At 38.2% G+C, this 18042-nt stretch overlaps 1 protein-coding gene across 6 annotated transcripts in view; it reads right to left on the bottom strand.

Moving 5' to 3' along the window:
- Nucleotides 1-18042, bottom strand: part of LOC126267418 (cysteine-rich protein 2-binding protein-like) — a 173990-nt gene that overhangs the window by 92529 nt on the left and 63419 nt on the right. For 3 of the 6 annotated variants that reach the window (XM_049972652.1, XM_049972655.1, XM_049972657.1), the window contains 2 exons: nucleotides 7471-7593; nucleotides 1327-1949 (listed from right to left, as the gene is read on the bottom strand). In XM_049972652.1, the coding sequence (XP_049828609.1) occupies nucleotides 1327-1949; nucleotides 7471-7593 (746 nt within the window). The remainder of the gene's footprint in view (nucleotides 1-1326; nucleotides 1950-7470; nucleotides 7594-18042) is intronic. The other 3 variants (XM_049972654.1, XM_049972656.1, XM_049972658.1) reach the window with 1 other exon arrangement.

The following is an 18042-nucleotide window of genomic DNA, read 5'->3' as shown; positions in this document are numbered from 1 at the left end:
GTAATGTGGGCTTCAAAATCCTTGGCACAACCCAGACCAGCAGAGAACACGGACGAAAATTCAGAACACAATCCCATTCTTGTCGCCAAAAAATGTTATAAGCTTTAATCACCAACAATTGTGTGGATATTCAAACACGCTCACTTAGAAACAATAGCTGGTTGCATGATAACAACTCAGTATCTCTTATTCGACTGCCGTGCCGTGACATGCGGCCGGCGCCGTTCGTAGCTAAGTGGCACTCTCGCGCTCAGCTGAGTTGCACAGCGCTTCTATCGCCGTTTGCGCGTACTGTCATGGTGGCACTGTCAAATGTCGTGGCACTGTCACAACACACACACACACACACACACACACACACACACACACACACACACACACAGAGAGAGAGAGAGAGAGAGAGAGAGAGAGAGAGAGAGAGAGAGAGAGAGATGTATGATTTACATCAAATATATTTTACATAAATACATTTATATTTTAATGTTCTATTGTGTTTAGTGTGTTCTAGAGTGTTCATCAACCTCATTATACTGACAGACACAAAAAAGTGTTTGTACGGGGTGTAGCATTGTACGTGAGTGAGATGTTGATGATAAACACTACAGACAAGAATAAAAGCACTTGTAATGTGGAGTTAAGAAGAGTGCCAAATATGAAATGGCTCAATCCAATAAGTAACACTGAAGTAATGAACTGAAGAGAAAAAAAATTATGGCAGACCTTGACTAAAAGGAGGGTAAATTGATGGGCTCATCATGAGGCATCAAGTAATCACTAATTTGGTAATACAGGGAAGCATACGGTATAACTACTGTATAGGGAGAGCAAAACTTCACCACAGTAAGCAGGTCCAAATGGATGTAAGGTGCAGTAGTTACACACAGACGAAGAGATTTACATGAGACAGACTAGGCTCGAAGAGCAACATCAAGATAACTTTCATACTACAAACTACAACAACAACACAAAATAAAGTCAATGAAGTTAAAAGAGCAATGAAATAATGAAAAGTACTTTCTGCCACACAATGTAAATGATGGTAAAAGAGCTAAGATGTATGGTGAAACATATTTTCAATGTTTTATATTTATCACTTGCATCTGAAGAAAAGAAAGAAACTGTCTATGTTACTAACTTCAAAGTACACTAAATTCATCAATTATACAATGCTTAGATAGGAAACATAGAAATTGTAGATGTTCTGTACAAAATTATACAGTAAGCAATCAGGCAAAACACAAAACACTGGAAGGCTACAAAAATTTATTTTACTGCTACCATGCAAGACAACACATAAAGAGGATCCATTAACAACTAAAAACTTACTGCGACTTTGGGGTTTTCTCCCTCACTGTTAGGCTGTCTTGTGAAATGGGGTATTCATTCTTAATCTTGATCCTTCTAATTGGATGGTCTTCTTTGGAGTCAACATCCTCCTCAACTGTCAGTTCATGATTACACTCCAAATCTTCTTCTTCATAATAATCATCATCATCAGTTCCACTTTCTGGTTCACTCTTTGGTACTAAAATTTGCTGTTCCACAGTGGAGCTACTTTCACTTTTTAATCGTTCTTGACATTCACGGTGTCCTACAATTTCTATACAGACAAAATTGCCTTCATTTCTTTCAGAACTGTCACTGTAAGCACTACAGTCATCACCATCACTATTATTCTCACATAGATTGTTATAACTACACTCAATATCACTATCATGATCACCACTATCTTTTCTTGTTCTTAAACAAGTTTCACGGTTCACTGTGAACAAGCTCTGGAGAGGCTTAAATTCATTTTCAATAAATTCAGATTCACTCTTTTCATCTTCATTTCCACTTTCACTCTCACCTTCACTCATAAGTTCCTTTCTTTTACTGCTTCCTGCAACACACTTGTCCACTTGTTCTTCCTTCCCATCCTTATCAAAACAGAAATCGAAATCCAGATCCTGAAATAAGGAAGAGAATAATAAATGTATATAATTTGCTGATGAACATTTGAAATATTTGAATACATTAGGGCTAAACTTAAAGATATGATAGATATGTATAAGATGCTAACACAACTTAAACCACCCTCCCAAATGTAAGTGCAGTGTTCTAACTGCTGGGCTACACAACTTGCACTCTCTCTCTCTCTCTCTCTCTCTCTCTCTCTCTCTCTCTCTCTCTCTCTCTCTCTGTGTGTGTGTGTGTGGGGGGGGGGGGGGGGGGGGAGAGAGAGAGAGAGAGAGAGAGAGAGAGAGAGAGAGAGAGAGAGAGAGAGAGAGAGAGAGAGAATCTGAACAAATGAGCCTCCAACTATGAAACTTAAAATAAGTAAGTTTTGTTACTAATATATGAGTTTTCATACAAAATGAATTATTATTTTCATGGTTCATTTCAACAGAAATTCTATTGAATATCACAGTAGTGTAAACTGTCCTTATCTGGTATTCAAGTGAATCTGAATCATACCCTTTTTCCTAAGAGTGACTATCACTTTCACTGAATTTCACTATAATACATGCATATACTAGATATCATTCCAGTCTGCTATGCTCAACTATTTTTGAAGCAACACATTTTAAAATGCTAATTTAATGAGTCGCTCAACATTAATAAGATGACAATTGACAGCAATATGCAACAGCAGTTAGTATTACCCAAATATACCAGAACTAGATATATTTCGTAACCCCAAAAGACATACCTAGAGAGATGACAGAAAATGAAGGCAAGAAAAAGGTTAGTAGAGCCTGAAAAAAAAAAAAAAAAAGTATAGAACTTACAATATACTTAAGGGGCTTAGTTGTTGGTAAACATAAAAACAAGGCTTAAAATGTTGCTGAGCTTTTGGCTGATGTCCTCCTTCAGAACTAATAACAGAATATGCACATATAAACATCTGTATGGCTATACTGTTCCTTCCTGCTATATGGTACAATCAAGAATTTTCCATTTGACAGCTGTACAGTCCAGAACTGGCATGCCAATCAGGCAAAATCACTGAGAGCATTGAGACAATCGTACCACCAATGCACCAGGTTGAAGGTACCTATTTGGTAGAAAACCGTGTCCTGCTGTGTGAATAAGTCCGTAACTGACTGCTGTATATCCTCATCTGACACGAACTGTTGATCCTTCAGGGTCTTATTTTTAGGGACTAAATCCATGATAATCGCATGGGGAGAGACCAGGACTATATGGTGGGTGCCCTAGTGTCTCCCACTTGAGTCGGTGTAACTTCTGCATTATAAAATTAAGCAGCAACACCCCTTGTCACCTACAGCTGCGCACCATTCCAGAATGATGGTTCTCAACAGACATATTGCCCCACAGACACTCTTCATTACCCAATGGATGTCTACCAGTGTTTGCTCTTCCATAACCAGGAAAATAACAACAGCACATTAATCATGTTTAGATGCATTTTGTGATAATTTTTCCATAGTTCGTGTTCCCTTGTGGTGGAGGTGGGAGTGGAAGAGAGGCTGGTACCGAGTACGGCAAGGAGGATTGCAGGATCGAATAATGTGTTGTATGGACATTTCCAATCTATGTAGTCCAGAGAAGCTGGTGTTGGAGAGGGGGAGTGGGGAATGGGGAGGGAATCCAGATGGCATGGGTTATGAAGCAGCCATTAAAGGTGAGCATCTTGTTCTAAGCAGTGTGTTCTATCAGTGAGTGATCAACTCTCCTCTTGGCCCCAGTTTAGCAGTGCCCATTCATTTGTGTGGTATGCTTGTTATTGGTTAAACCCACATAAAAGCTGTGCAAAAGTTACTTGTTTAACAGGTGGCCAAGCCTCTGACAGGATGAGAGCATGGGTGTGTCCAGACTGGGACGGGATATGTAGGGAGTGTAATACATCTTGTTCCAGTGCGGCACACCTGTTAAATATCCATTAATAGAAAAGAAAAGAAGGCATGTTGATATGAAGTACTTTCTAGCACACATCACAGAAAAGTTATAATTATAGATCTGTACTAGCTTTTTCCCCACAGCTTCACCCGTGTGGGTATTCAACACTCACATTGCAGACATCTCATCCTCCCCCTCTCTGTCTCTACCTCCTCCTTATCCTTCCACCTCTGTCTGTCTATCTCCTCCTCCTCAATCTCTCCATCTATTCCTTACCCTCATTTTGTCCATTAATACACTCTCTCTCTCTCTCTCTCTGACCATTACTTGCTAAACCCTCCCTCTGTCCATATACTCCTCTCCACTCTATCCACATCCTATACTCCCCTCTCTATGTTCTCCTCCTCCTCCTCCTTTTCCTTGTTAATCTTTGTCCATCGCCTCCTCCACCTCTCCCTTTCCATCTGCTCCTCCCACACACTCTGCCCTTCACCTCATTCCTCCCCCTCTCTGCCCATACCTTGCTTCCTCCCCCCTCTCTGTTTTTTCCTTCCACCCCATATCTCCCTATCCCCCTCCTGCCCCCTCTCTCCATCCCCTACTCCATCGTTCATCTCAACCTTTGCCCATACATGTCCTTCCACACGTATAGCCCCTGCAGAAGATGTCGATAAAGCAGACTGATACTACTCCCACAACATGCCTCTAGTGCAGCACAGCCTATATGTCAAAGATTTGGTGACACTTTCTTTCCCATGATCTGTAGGCTGCCCTGCAAAGCAGATATGACGAGGTTCCTATGTGAAGCTAACAAACAGCAACAAAAAAGCAAAAATAATAATATCATTACATTTTAGCCTATGTCTTACTGAAAGTGATTTTTTATCCCAGAATTTTCTGATTGTTTAACCTGTTCACCAAGTTAGAAGTTCTTTTACTAAGTCAATAAATTTACCATAATTTCTGTAAACAGTAATATGGGTGCATAATTGTGAAACATATAACTGTATTCCACAAATGAATGGCAACCTCAAATTTATTTTTGTCTGTTACAACACACTATACATACAAATGGAAAAAGATACCATATTTACCAGAGTATAAACAACCGTAACTATAAGATGAAGCCCTTTTTTCCACAAGGCTTATTCAGAAAAAAATATTTTTTACATATTCTGACTAACTGAAATTACAAACTGCTTTATTGACATAAATTATCTGCCTAAAAATTATCTTTTCTAAATTTATGCCATTTATTGGTTGTCTGCCTTTTGATAAAACAAGGAGAAATAAAATAAATGAAAAGAAATGGTTTACATTAATTCGCAGACTGTTTTTTCCCTACATTATTTGATTACTAAACCTGTCATCTGTGGTGTCACTATTTTAATCATCATCATCATCATCATCATCATCATAATAATGGCACAGCTGTGAAATTTTTATCTTTGTCATCATAAATATTTGGCTGTATGTTGCGATTTCTGAGGTTGTGGTTACAACAGGATCTGAGGACACAGTTTTTTTAAATCCAAACACATATTAGATTTCTTTTCTATAATGATGTGAGAATTTTACACTGTCACTTGCTTCCAAACATATCGTCTGCTTACTGCTCTCTCATTGGCTACATAGAACCATTTGTCATATTAAGAGTCAACAACATCGTAGCAAGAAACATGTAAGTACACCACCGGCCCCTATCCAGACTTCTACCATCTCCTACAGACGTAAATACTTCTGTTGAATATTTGTTCAATTTTAAAGTCAATTCAATTTCAACTAGAAACTGATTCAAGCAAACTGGAGTCTAAATGTGATAGATGTTCCTGAAAAGCCCAAGTACATGGTATATATTCCCATGGTTGACAACATGTAATTTGCTGCCCATTCACTGCTGCCCATTCACTGCTCCCCTACCTGCACCCCTCTAGTTCTCAGCCAAGCTGATGTCACAGTTCTCCTTCCAAATGTTCTGTAGTGCTGTGAAACGTGGATGCAATATCTTCTAGGGTGCAAGTCATGTGTAACAACAGCAACTAATAAATATATAAAAGATCACAATCATGATTCAGTCCAATTCTGAAACTTTCACTTACATCATGATCTACTTACATCTGTTGGCACTACTTCCATGACGGGTCTTGCCTCTGTAATCTATTGACACAATAATTAAGTTAGTATGATATGAATGATTTTGTTTATTAGATATTTCATTCTGGACTAATTTTCCTTTTTCTCTCATCTGAATGTCACCACAGTGTTCTAAATCTGAAGAAAAGCTAATATACGAAATGCAACCACATTTCTATTTGCTACCTAATTAGTAAATCATCAAAGTCTCTCATAATCAAATAAAATATTGATCCGGGCTCAAAACCAAGTAATGCTTTCTGAAGGACAACATTTCTGCGACTGAATGTTACTACTACTTAAAGAGCACCATTAACATCTGTACACAGTATCCATTGAGAACATTTATTCCAAACCTGTTCAAATACAACTACAGTTTGTAAGATGATAGTATTTAGTGTTATTTCTTCCTGTGTTTCACAGAATTGTCAAATTTTAAGCAGAGTGATCAACTGTTGTAGTGGGTAGTCCACGGTTTCTTGCACATTCCTTGCAATAGTGCCATTTGAATCAAATGTCGCATGATTGTTTGAACAACATCGATACCGTTATCTACCACCTCGGTGTATTGGGAAATCTTGAACCTGTTTGAACATATGTATCGTTTGCCCAGCTATGTCCTTCCAAATCCTTCCCAATAAATCTGCATGTGACCTCTGTATCCAAAGCTTCATCTGTAAATGAAAGATGATCCCTGTACACTCTATTAAATAACCTAAAAATGTTAACCTCTGCAGCAATAGTTAATCTGTGAATACAAGATGCCCCTGTATTTTTTGAATAATGAATTTGGGAAAAAACCTCGACTTATAATTGGGCAAATATTATATAAAAGTAGAAGCCTGAAAGTTCTGTCTGTGAGGAGGGAGATAACCTGAGATTAGCATTAGTGCCAGTGACATGGATGGCAACATAAGCTGCTCATGCCATGGAAGATTACTGCTCTTGGCAATATGCCGTGAGCTGTACCTGCTGTCCTTGGACTATCCAGTTAGCACAAAAATGTGTCAGAATTGTTGATCTTCACTGGTTGGCACAGTTTTCTTCAGCTAATAAATAAAACACTGTTTCATCAAACTTCAACAAGTACTGTAAAAAAGTACCAAATCAAGATGACAAATAATGTCTGAAAGACTAACACAGTAATGTTGCCAGGGTACGAAAAAACTACACCGCTAAGCGTGAAATTAAGAAATTCAGTAAATTATTGACATCACTGAATGTAATGTTATTATATGGTCTGAGTGCATAGTTTCAAACACTGGAGAGCCAAGAGAATGAATGTAGCTGCTGGACTGTACATGTTTCTAACAAAACACCATACATGACATGTAATATCATCTAGTCTTCTGGTATCCACGGAACACATTGCACATATATATGTGGATCCAAATACACTTCTTTCTCTAATGAATTACAAAACAATACGTCAAGACCCCATGACTGTTGATCACCAAGCTTTAATAACTCAATGAATTACGAAAAAATACTCACAATGTTCTCTTCTCCATCTAAATTTGCTGATATCATGCTCTCTAGATATTCCAGAGAATCTTCATTGGAATATTGTTTATCTTCTGCTCCAATTCTAATTATATAACTGTCACTTGCTGTCTGCTGCAGGGGGAGGAAAACACCAATTTAGAGCAAATTCTTAAAATGAATATTCACAATTTCTAAAAGAAAGTATTTTATTCCTGGGCAATCCTGATGTTATCTGAAAAATTCCACATTTTTCCTCTTTTAGTACTCAAGTAGATGTAGATGTAGAAGTATTTTTTGCATACAAGTACATTTCCGCTTTTCCAGTTATTGTAACCAATAATACACTAACTCATAGGTCAATTACAAACATTATAAAACAATATATTGCATATCCTGCATAAACAAAGTACACTAGCTTTATTTAACTGACTGCATCATCATGCACGGGCTGTACTCAGGAACTAAAGGTGGAGTCCCTGTATGAGGAAACAGCTTCATTAGACGAGTTATGGCAGGCAACAAATTCATCCATAGTTAAGCAGAGAATACAATAATCTTATTACAAATTATGGTCTGTGGTGCAAGAGAGCAGTTACGAGGTGTCCAACTACGATACTATTAGTTATCAGGAGGAAAATCCTTCCTGTAAAAATAACCTGCAACAAAAGAACTGTACTGTAGCCTTAGAATTTACCTAGACACTCATGTACCTGCTAAACACCGAAATGGATGACCATTAAATAAGCACAAGAGCACACTAAAGTTGAGAATAAGTGAGATTAAATTATAAAAATACAGATTCAGTCAATAAACATAATGGCAGGGCATGAATAAATATGATTAATGTAACATTAAACCCCCACCTCCACAAAATTAATTTAGGAAATTAGACACTAAATGCAGTAAATAAAGTATGTTATTACTTGGACAGCAAACTAATTGATGATGGCCCGAATAAAGAGGACATAAAATGCAGACTGCCTACAGCAAGAAATGCTGCTGTAAAAAGAGTAATTTGTTAACGTCTAATGTAAACTGACACTAATGTAAACTGTATTTTCTGAAGGTATTTGGGTTGTAGCCTTGTATGGAAGTGAAACAAGGGCCGATAAGCAGTTCCAACAAGGGGAGAGTTGAAGCTGTTGAAATGCTGTGCCACAGAACAATCCTTAAGATTAGATTGGAAGATCGAGTAATGAATATGGATGTACTGAATCGAATTGGGGAAAAAAAGATGGCACAACTTGATTTAAAGAAGGGACTGGTGGGTAGGACATATACTGAGGTATAAAGGAACCATTAATTCAGTATTTATTTGAGGGATGTGTGAAGGGTAAAAATTGTGAAGTGAGACAAAGCATAAATAACATTAGTAGGTTCAAATTTAAACAGGTTGTAGCAGTTGTGCAGAAATGCGACTTTCAGAATAAACTAGTTGAAGAGCTGCATCAAAGCAATCTGTTGACTGAAAAGCACAAAAACGAAAACAACACCAAAAACAAAATTACAAGACCAACAGAAGTAGTATGCGACTCAGAAGTGACACAATACTGTATTTCATAAGGAATACTTGATATATACATACTATGAGGGGAACTCAAGTGATAACTTTAACAATGCAAAACATATCTTATTTCTTGTGCCATTGTTCTGTACACTGGGAACATAGTTACCAGTACTTTAAAGAGCACTCAACACATTGCAGCATAATAATGCCACCCAACCAGTTTAGAACAGGTGCCCCAATTGAAAAATGCACCAACAAAGAGTTTTGTCAAATGTTTTGTGAGCAATGAGGATAAGAAACCTGTTTAAATCCACCTGTGAATGACAGTCTAGTACAGAGAGACATGTTTAGCACTGCAGCAAGGGAACAAGTTTAGAAATGGCATATCTTCTGTGCCAGGTGCTCCCCAACCACGTCAGACATACGGTGTCTACTGCTGCAACTGAAGCCACTATGATGGGCAATGGCTGTGTGACAATGAATGAAATAGCCACAAATATGAACATCAGTCATAGCTCAGCAGATCAGATTATTCACGATGTGCTTCGCAGCAAAGTGTCTGCAAGGCAGGTGCCACAACACTGCACTCCAGAACTGAAACAGTGCTGCCTTGATGTCTGTAAAAGAACTTACGCAGTGTTTTGAAGCAGAAGGTGATGGCACACTTGCAAGAATCATTACTGGAAATTAAATGACCACCAACCCAAAGCCAAGAGAGCAAGCAAGGAATGATACCATTTATCATCACCAAAATCTAAGACATTCTGGACATGACATCTGCAGTGATGGTTATGTTGACAATCTTTTGTGATGAGCAAGTCTTTATCTTGGAACACTATACACCTATGGGAAACACCATCACCAGTGTGTCCTATTCCGATTTGTTGAAAAATCATCTCTAGCATGCAGTCAGATTACATTGCTGTGGAAGTCGAAACTGGTCAACGATAAACTCTCATTCTTTTTTAAATGCACTCCATTCAGACACAACATGATTCAATAAAACTTCCCATACAACAACAGTTTTTTTTATTCATATTTATAATTTGGATATTATGTGCATGACATTTATATATGTATTAATAGCAATATATATAGAACTTGTTCACACATAAATGCTGTTCTTTCAAAATTTCTGTACATACTTAGTAACTATTTTTGTAAAGATTAACTGATAATTATTATTACAAGTATTATTAGTAGTATTGATATGAATTACTGAATAGTTGGAAACAGTAAATTAAAAATGGGTTGTAAGTGAAAATCTTTTCTGTTCAAACATTAACATCATTGTAGTAACTTCATAATGTAATACATTAATCATTTTCTTGGTGTGAGAAAAGTGTTGTCAAGTGGGACATGTGCTGGTAGAAGTCTTAAGTATGGCTTCGTGACAACTGGTTGTACTTTGAGAGGAACTGTATTGAACTGTGTTAATAAAATGTGACGGGTACAAGAAAAATAAATATTTCATCTAATGATGTGCATAAACATGCAATAAACTTTGCAAGCAGGAATATCATTCCATTTAGACTAAAACTGTGCTAACAAACACACAATGATGCAATGGACAATGAAAAGAAGTAAAGTAAAGTAAAGAAAATCCTTGTTAACAACATGTAAAACTAATGGTCATTTCTAATGATTTCTTCATTTTTGGTCTAGGTATGACACAATATACAACAAACAAAATCACAAAAGATATTTATGAGGTCTGCTATCTAAAATAACACTGTTGCCAGTAAACATCCAGCAGGAGACAAAATTCTTGTGGTTGTAGAGCCATGTCATTTTGTAAAATAATTCTCACTAGACAAGTGAAACAGACATTACGGCCATGGTTGCAGTGGGCTTCCTCTCAGTCTGCGCAGCCAAAACAAGGCCATTGTGACTGTGAACAGTACACTGGTTTTATTCATCCAGTGACTGTTATTGTACCATGTAACACTGCTCTACACCCAGGTCACATTTGTTTTTAACTGACTCTGGCTATGGAAAGCTGTTCACTTACATCAGGCAGGAAACTAGAAATCTCCAAATATTTAAAATCAAGGTAAAAGAATACCTTATTAGTCACTATAATTTACACACACACACACACACACACACACACACACACACACACACACACACACACAATAGACATTGACAGAGTCTAAACCTACACGCATTTTTGTTGTTGCTGAAGTTATGAACGGTTAACACGTGCTAGAAAGATGACAGATAGACACAAATGTGTTGTTATAGTGTTCTAAAAGATATTTGAAGTGACAGATGAGTTAGAAAAGGTTGAAGCTTTACTAAGACTTCCACAGGGTTATGGTAAAAGTACAATCAGCGGGCTTCAACTTATGCAAAACTGGATGAAGCACAGCAGTTGTGATATCATTAACACAGAAAGTAGGAAAGTTCCACAACACTCTGAAGACTGAAGAAAAAGATAATGCTTAATCAGGATGGCTAAATCGATGTAAACATCACTGCAGGATATCGGAAACTACTATTCAGGGTGAGAAACTTTGTGCTAATAAAGAAACAACTACTGGTTTTGGTACCTCAGCTAATGGACATTGCCATGGAGGCAGATGAGTTGGCAGACAGCTGCCATGGGAGGCACACGTGACACAGGGTATGTTTAGACCCACTGATGGAACTGTTTACTTGTGGATGGCAGTAAGCTGGGCAGGGCACTTCTAAAATTGACATCAACCACTGCAGATTTTGCCTTGTGCTGTTTCTGTGTGCTCAGTTGTCAGCCACCTATACCTACCCTGTGTTATGTTTACCCCCATGCAGATCTATATGCAGTTTCTGACTTTCTGTTTCCCCTTAGATTGACTCACACAGTGAGTTTTCATTTCCTCTTATGAGATTCTGTTCCCCAATTTCTTGTCAAGCCATCACTGATCTTGTGGCAACAGTGTTGTTCAGAAGCTATGTCACACCTATCCAGGTACTAAAGTGGGACGAAGGATGTCCTTACATGTGTAATGCTTCTATTATTTTCTTCTTTCCTTTTCATAGAGCTAATTTTGGGCTATCATGGACCCAGCATTACTGCAATGCTGACAGAACAACTGTGCTTACAGAAGGAACAGCAGCATCAGCAGGAGCATAATCATAAAAAGACACTGCTAAACCAGAAAGCGAAACAATTTTGTGTCCCAGCCACGTGAGTGGCAGACCATGTGCCTACTGTGCAATTTCTTCCTGTCCCCACCACTGTTCGCTGAGTCTACGGAAAAGTGAGAAAATTACCTGCGACAATAGGTTTGTTTATAAATAAATCTTCTGCTACCAATCACGATTTTTCTTTATTTTACTTTTCGCGCAATGTGTTTCGTGAAATGATTCCCATTTTCAAGTGTGTTTCTTGTGTATATTAAGCCATTCCTACTGATGTAGTCAATGTGAGACAGTCTGCTTCATTTAATTGACTTTTACTGCAATAAGAAACTTGATTTTTTAGTTGGGTATCGATTCTTTTGGTGAAGTTAGTGGTGAAATTTAGAAGAATTTGTACTTACAGTTTTCTAATGGTCTCACGCACATTAAAAATCACACACAACTTTTTGTACACTTTACACATCGAGAATATCTTATATAAACAAAACAGTTACAAAGATCTTCTTACAGGTAGTCCACAGAAATAACATTATAGGTCTTCCACAAATTATGATATTCTTTTGTACAGAGGTTATTTATCTTAACAATTTGGCTCATAAATTACTTATATCGATTTTACAATTGTGCTTATTTCTATGTTTTACCGTCTTTATTTAAGTATACTATTGAAATATCTGAAGAAATTCACTGATTCACTTTCAAGTTTTTCGTTTAGTATTTTATCTTCATATTTTCTGTAATGTGAATGTATCACCACTTCTTCTAGCAAATCCATTTTATAGAAAACTTTAAGTAATAATGCACAGGAGGAAATATCTAAAAAAAAAAAACTTGCAACCAATTGGCATTTCCTGATGTGAGCAAAAATCTTAGTTAGTAACATCAACATCTTTTGTAATGAACTGTTTTAGATGGAGAAAGCAAGCCAAATGGTGCATGTGTTTCAGTAAATCATTGATGTTATTTTATTTCAATAAAACTGAACACATTTGGAGACTAAAATATGCATTTTCTTGGAGACGCGTGACAGATCTAAAATATCTTCCCTGATTTCAGAAATACCCTCAGAAGAAAGTATGCCTCTTGAAAGAAATGTAAAAGACAGGAAAGAATTGTGTACACCAACACCGTAGGTGACTGCCAATGACATGTTTGTTTTAGTATGTTCATTATTATCGGTTATTACCCAATGCGTTATATCTATTATTTTACAGATGGTGTGTGATTTTTCTTTTGAGAAGTACATATGAATACATACCATACAAACTGCCAGCAACTCACACAGTTTTCTTCTTCTTACTGTCCATATTTTCTAACATATAAACTACTTTTAAAGTGCTAAAATTTAATAAAACAAATAAAATACCTATAAAACACCACACTGTACAATGTCCTTGATTCAGGGATAAACCGTGAGAATCTGCTACAATACGCCACACACAGACAGACCCGGCCTGCACATTAGTGAGAACTGAGTGGCTTCATATGGGCAAGCCCGATCCATTATAGATGCCCGCAGAAATGGCCTCCGGTTTGGCCCATCGCAGAAATCCAATTGTGTGGCCAGCTATTCACAAGCCACAGACAGCATTTGGATGAAATGAGACCACAGTGATCAATCCATACAACAGATAACTTGTTCAAATAGTCTGAGAATCAATAATAAAGAAGATAGGTAGCAATTCAATTTAAAGATGAGTGCTAAGCAGCAGACAGGTACGTAAGAAAGACAATCACACTCAAACAACTAAATTTTCAACCATAGCTTTTATCAGAAAATGAAAGCGCTAACACGTGCACATTCAAACACAACTCATGCACACATGACAGCCATCTCCGGACACTGTGTCTACAGTCTCTGAGAATCAGATCCAAAGAAACCAGTCCTCATGCCTCTGTGCCTCTCGTCAGCATCTGCTAGGCTACTGGCAAGAAGAGGTGGCAGCACTGACTGCAAGCCCAGGGGAGGGGTAGGAAGGGGAGAATCAGTAGGAATGAGGGAGTAGGGATGTGATGCATGTACTCAGTTGCTCATGGTCAGCAATGATGCATGATATCTCAGTAAGCAAACTATTTTTGGAGTGTGTGCTTTTTTTTTTCTTCAAATTTCCCTGATGTCTAGAATGTGTGGCAACCCTGATATTATATTAATTTCAATCCTCTGGGCCATGCACATCTCCCTTCATCTTAACTCAATACGAAACTGGTGCAGTACTAACCCAGATAAGCCCATCGTTTGTGCATCAAAGACACTTTTCACAGTGTAGTGTTATTATTCATACGTGGAAAAGGTGGCACTAGATCTTTTTATTCAAACGTTTCAAGTTTTCTTGTATGGGGGAAGGTGCCTCCTCATCACCAACCCATAAACTGCTGGTTTCCTTATTTGGCCCTTGTTCCAAGCTCCCAGATAGAATTGCTCACCAGTTGAGTGGTTTCAGCCACTACAGGACAGCTTCAGATCTGGTTACCAAAAACCCATAGCAGCAACTTTGCGCATCACTGCATAACAGGTGCTGCAACAAGTTTTTCGATAATTCGATTTAATGATCGCCTATACTGGCTGAAACGGGCCATCAAAAATATATATACTTCGATCTAGCCTGAGTTACTCAGACAAGTTTAATGTACAAGACACTGAACTGTCTCCTTAACAACATAATGCCTTCTATTAAACAGTGAAAATACAGGATGGAATGTAACAATATAATGAAATGGATAGTTGCTACTCACCATATAGGGAAGATGATGAGTCGTAGAAAGGCACAACAAAGAGACTGTTGGAAAGTGACCTTTCAGCCAACAAGTCCTTTGTCAAAAGATAACCTTCCGACAGTCTTTTTGCTGTGCCTCTGATATATGGTGAGTAGCACCTATCATTTTCATAATATTGTTAATCTCTTCCATTAGAAGACATGAAATACAATGTAATTTAAGTCAAAATAATTTAATTGAATAGATAAAAAAATCTACCCACCAATCAGCAGAAGAACACACACATAAAAGAAGGTTGTAATTAGGCGAGCTTTCTGAGCCAGTGGCTCCTTCTTCAGGCAGGAAGGTTGTAGGGGAAGGAAGAGGGATGAAGGAAAAGGACTGGGGAGGTTTAGGAAAAGGGGCAGATTTCGGGAAGTTAACTTCATTTTCCTTCACGCTTCTTCCTTCCCCTTTAGCCTGAAGAAGGAACCACTGGTGCCAAAAGCTTGCCTAATTACAACCTTCTTTTATGTGTGTGTTCTGCCACATCCTTGCCAAATTACAACCTTCTTTTATGTGTGTGTTCTGCCACAGCTTGGTAGGCAGAATTATTTATTTATTCAATAAAATTATTTTGTCAAAAAATTTATTAAAAAAATGGTTCAAATGGCTCTGAGCTCTATGGGACTTAACAGCAGAGGTCATCAGTCCCCTTGAACTTAAACTACTTAAACCTAACTAACCTAAGGACAGCACACACACCCACAGCCGAGGCAGGATTCGAACCTGTGAACGTAGCGGTCACGCGGTGACTGAGTGAAGCACCTAGAACCGCTTGGCCACTCCAGCCGGCAAAAACTGATCATTTTCAATGTAATTTAAGACAATTTTGTACATAATGTGTCAGTTTCTGGTAAGTAATGTGTAAATAATGCTGTGGGCTTTCTATTTTGAAATGTAGTAGGTATTGTAAATTTGTAGTAGTAGTAGTAGTAGTAGTAGTAGTCAGTCCAGATACCAATAGTTGTGGAACATTTATTGCCATGGAGAACTCAGTAATGTCAATTAAGACAAATGAAAAGTAAGAACGTGAGATTTTGGATGTTTCTATAGCCAACCCACATGAATTTTGAAGCAGAGGAACAATTTAGAAAATACTTGGAAATTAACGTGCTCCAATGCCTAATCATGCCCTAGTGATCGGGATTATTTACATCTACCAGCTATAGACAGAGATGCATGTGTTTAAAACAGGAGGCAGAGACAATAATTCTGGTAACACCACACTTAAAAAGTATTTTCTGATAATTATGTTGAGCAATTAGTTACAAGTCCACTCACAAGCAGAACGTACGAGATCTACTGGTGCCAAATAAGCCCTAACTTTTCAACTGTGTGAATGTAGAAACAGGAGGAGGTAGCAATACTATTTTATCATTGACCACTAATCTTGGTTAAAAAGTTAGGAGAGGTAAGTGACAGCAAGAAAATGGTTAAAACATACCTGAGCAACTCACAGCCAACATTCCCATCCAAACGCGAGAAAGTGAACAACTGATATCTGCAATTGAGACACTGGTTGACAAAAAACAGAACCACATACAAACAACATAAACAAGGTGATGAAAAAGGTCTGCTTCCTAATTTGAACTCTGACAATATGAAATGGATATTAAACACCCCCATGAACCCCCATGAACCATGGACCTTGCCGTTGGTGGGGAGGCTTGCGTGCCTCAGCGATACAGATGGCCGTACCGTAGGTGCAACCACAACGGAGGGGTATCTGTTGAGAGGCCAGACAAACGTGTGGTTCCTGAAGAGGGGCAGCAGCCTTTTCAGTAGTTGCAGGGGCAACAGTCTGGATGATTGACTGATCTGGCCTTGCAACATTAACCAAAACGGCCTTGCTGTGCTGGGACTGCGAACGGCTGAAAGCAAGGGGAAACTACAGCCGTAATTTTTCCCGAGGACATGCAGCTTTACTGTATGATTAAATGATGATGGCATCCTCTTGGGTAAAATATTCCGGAGGTAAAATAGTCCCCCATTCGGATCTCCGGGCGGGGACTACTCAGGAGGATGTCGTTAACAGGAGAAAGAAAACTGGCGTTCTATGGATCGGAGCGTGGAATGTCAGATCCCTTAATCGGGCAGGTAGGTTAGAAAATTTAAAAAGGGAAATGGATAGGTTAAAGTTAGATATAGTGGGAATTAGTGAAGTTCGGTGGCAGGAGGAACAAGACTTCTGGTCAGGTGACTACAGGGTTATAAACACAAAATCAAATAGGGGTAATGCAGGAGTAGGTTTAATAATGAATAGGAAAATAGCAATGCGCGTAAGCTACTACAAACAGCATAGTGAACGCATTATTGTGGCCAAGATAGATACGAAGCCCACACCTACTACAGTAGTACAAGTTTATATGCCAACTAGCTCTGCAGATGACGAAGAAATTGAAGAAATGTACGATGAAATAAAAGAAATTATTCAGATAGTGAAGGGAGACGAAAATTTAATAGTAATGGGTGACTGGAATTCGAGTGTAGGAAAATGGAGAGAAGGAAACATAGTAGGTGAATATGGATTGGGGCTAAGAAATGAAAGAGGAAGCCGCCTAGTAGAATTTTGCACAGAGCACAACTTAATCATAGCTAACACTTGGTTTAAGAATCATGAAAGAAGGTTGTATACGTGGAAGAACCCTGGAGATACTAAAAGGTATCAGATAGATTATATAATGGTAAGACAGAGATTTAGGAACCAGGTTTTAAGTTGTAAGACATTTCCAGGGGCAGATGTGGACTCTGACCACAATCTATTGGTTATGACCTGTAGATTAAAACTGAAGAAACTGCAAAAATGTGGGAAATTAAGGAGATGGGACCTGGATAAACTGAAAGAACCAGAGGTTGTACAGAGTTTCAGGGAGAGCATAAGGGAACAATTGACAGGAATAGGGGAAAAAAATACAGTAGAAGAAGAATGGGTAGCTCTGAGGGATGTAGTAGTGAAGGCAGCAGAGGATAAAGTAGGTACAAAGACGTGCGCTGCTAGAAATCCTTGGGTAACAGAAGAAATATTGAATTTAATTGATGAAAGGAGAAAATATAAAAATGCAGTAAATGAAGCAGGCAAAAAGGAATACAAACGTCTCAAAAATGAGATCGACAGGAAGTGCAAAATGGCTAAACAGGGATGGCTAGAGGACAAATGTAAGGATGTAGAAGCTTATCTCACTAGGCGTAAG

Source organism: Schistocerca gregaria, chromosome 4, assembly GCF_023897955.1.
Source record: "Schistocerca gregaria isolate iqSchGreg1 chromosome 4, iqSchGreg1.2, whole genome shotgun sequence".
Taxonomy (NCBI): Eukaryota; Metazoa; Arthropoda; class Insecta; order Orthoptera; family Acrididae; genus Schistocerca; species Schistocerca gregaria.
Note: the sequence above shows the minus strand (reverse complement) of the source record. Positions and strands in the feature narration are given on the sequence as shown.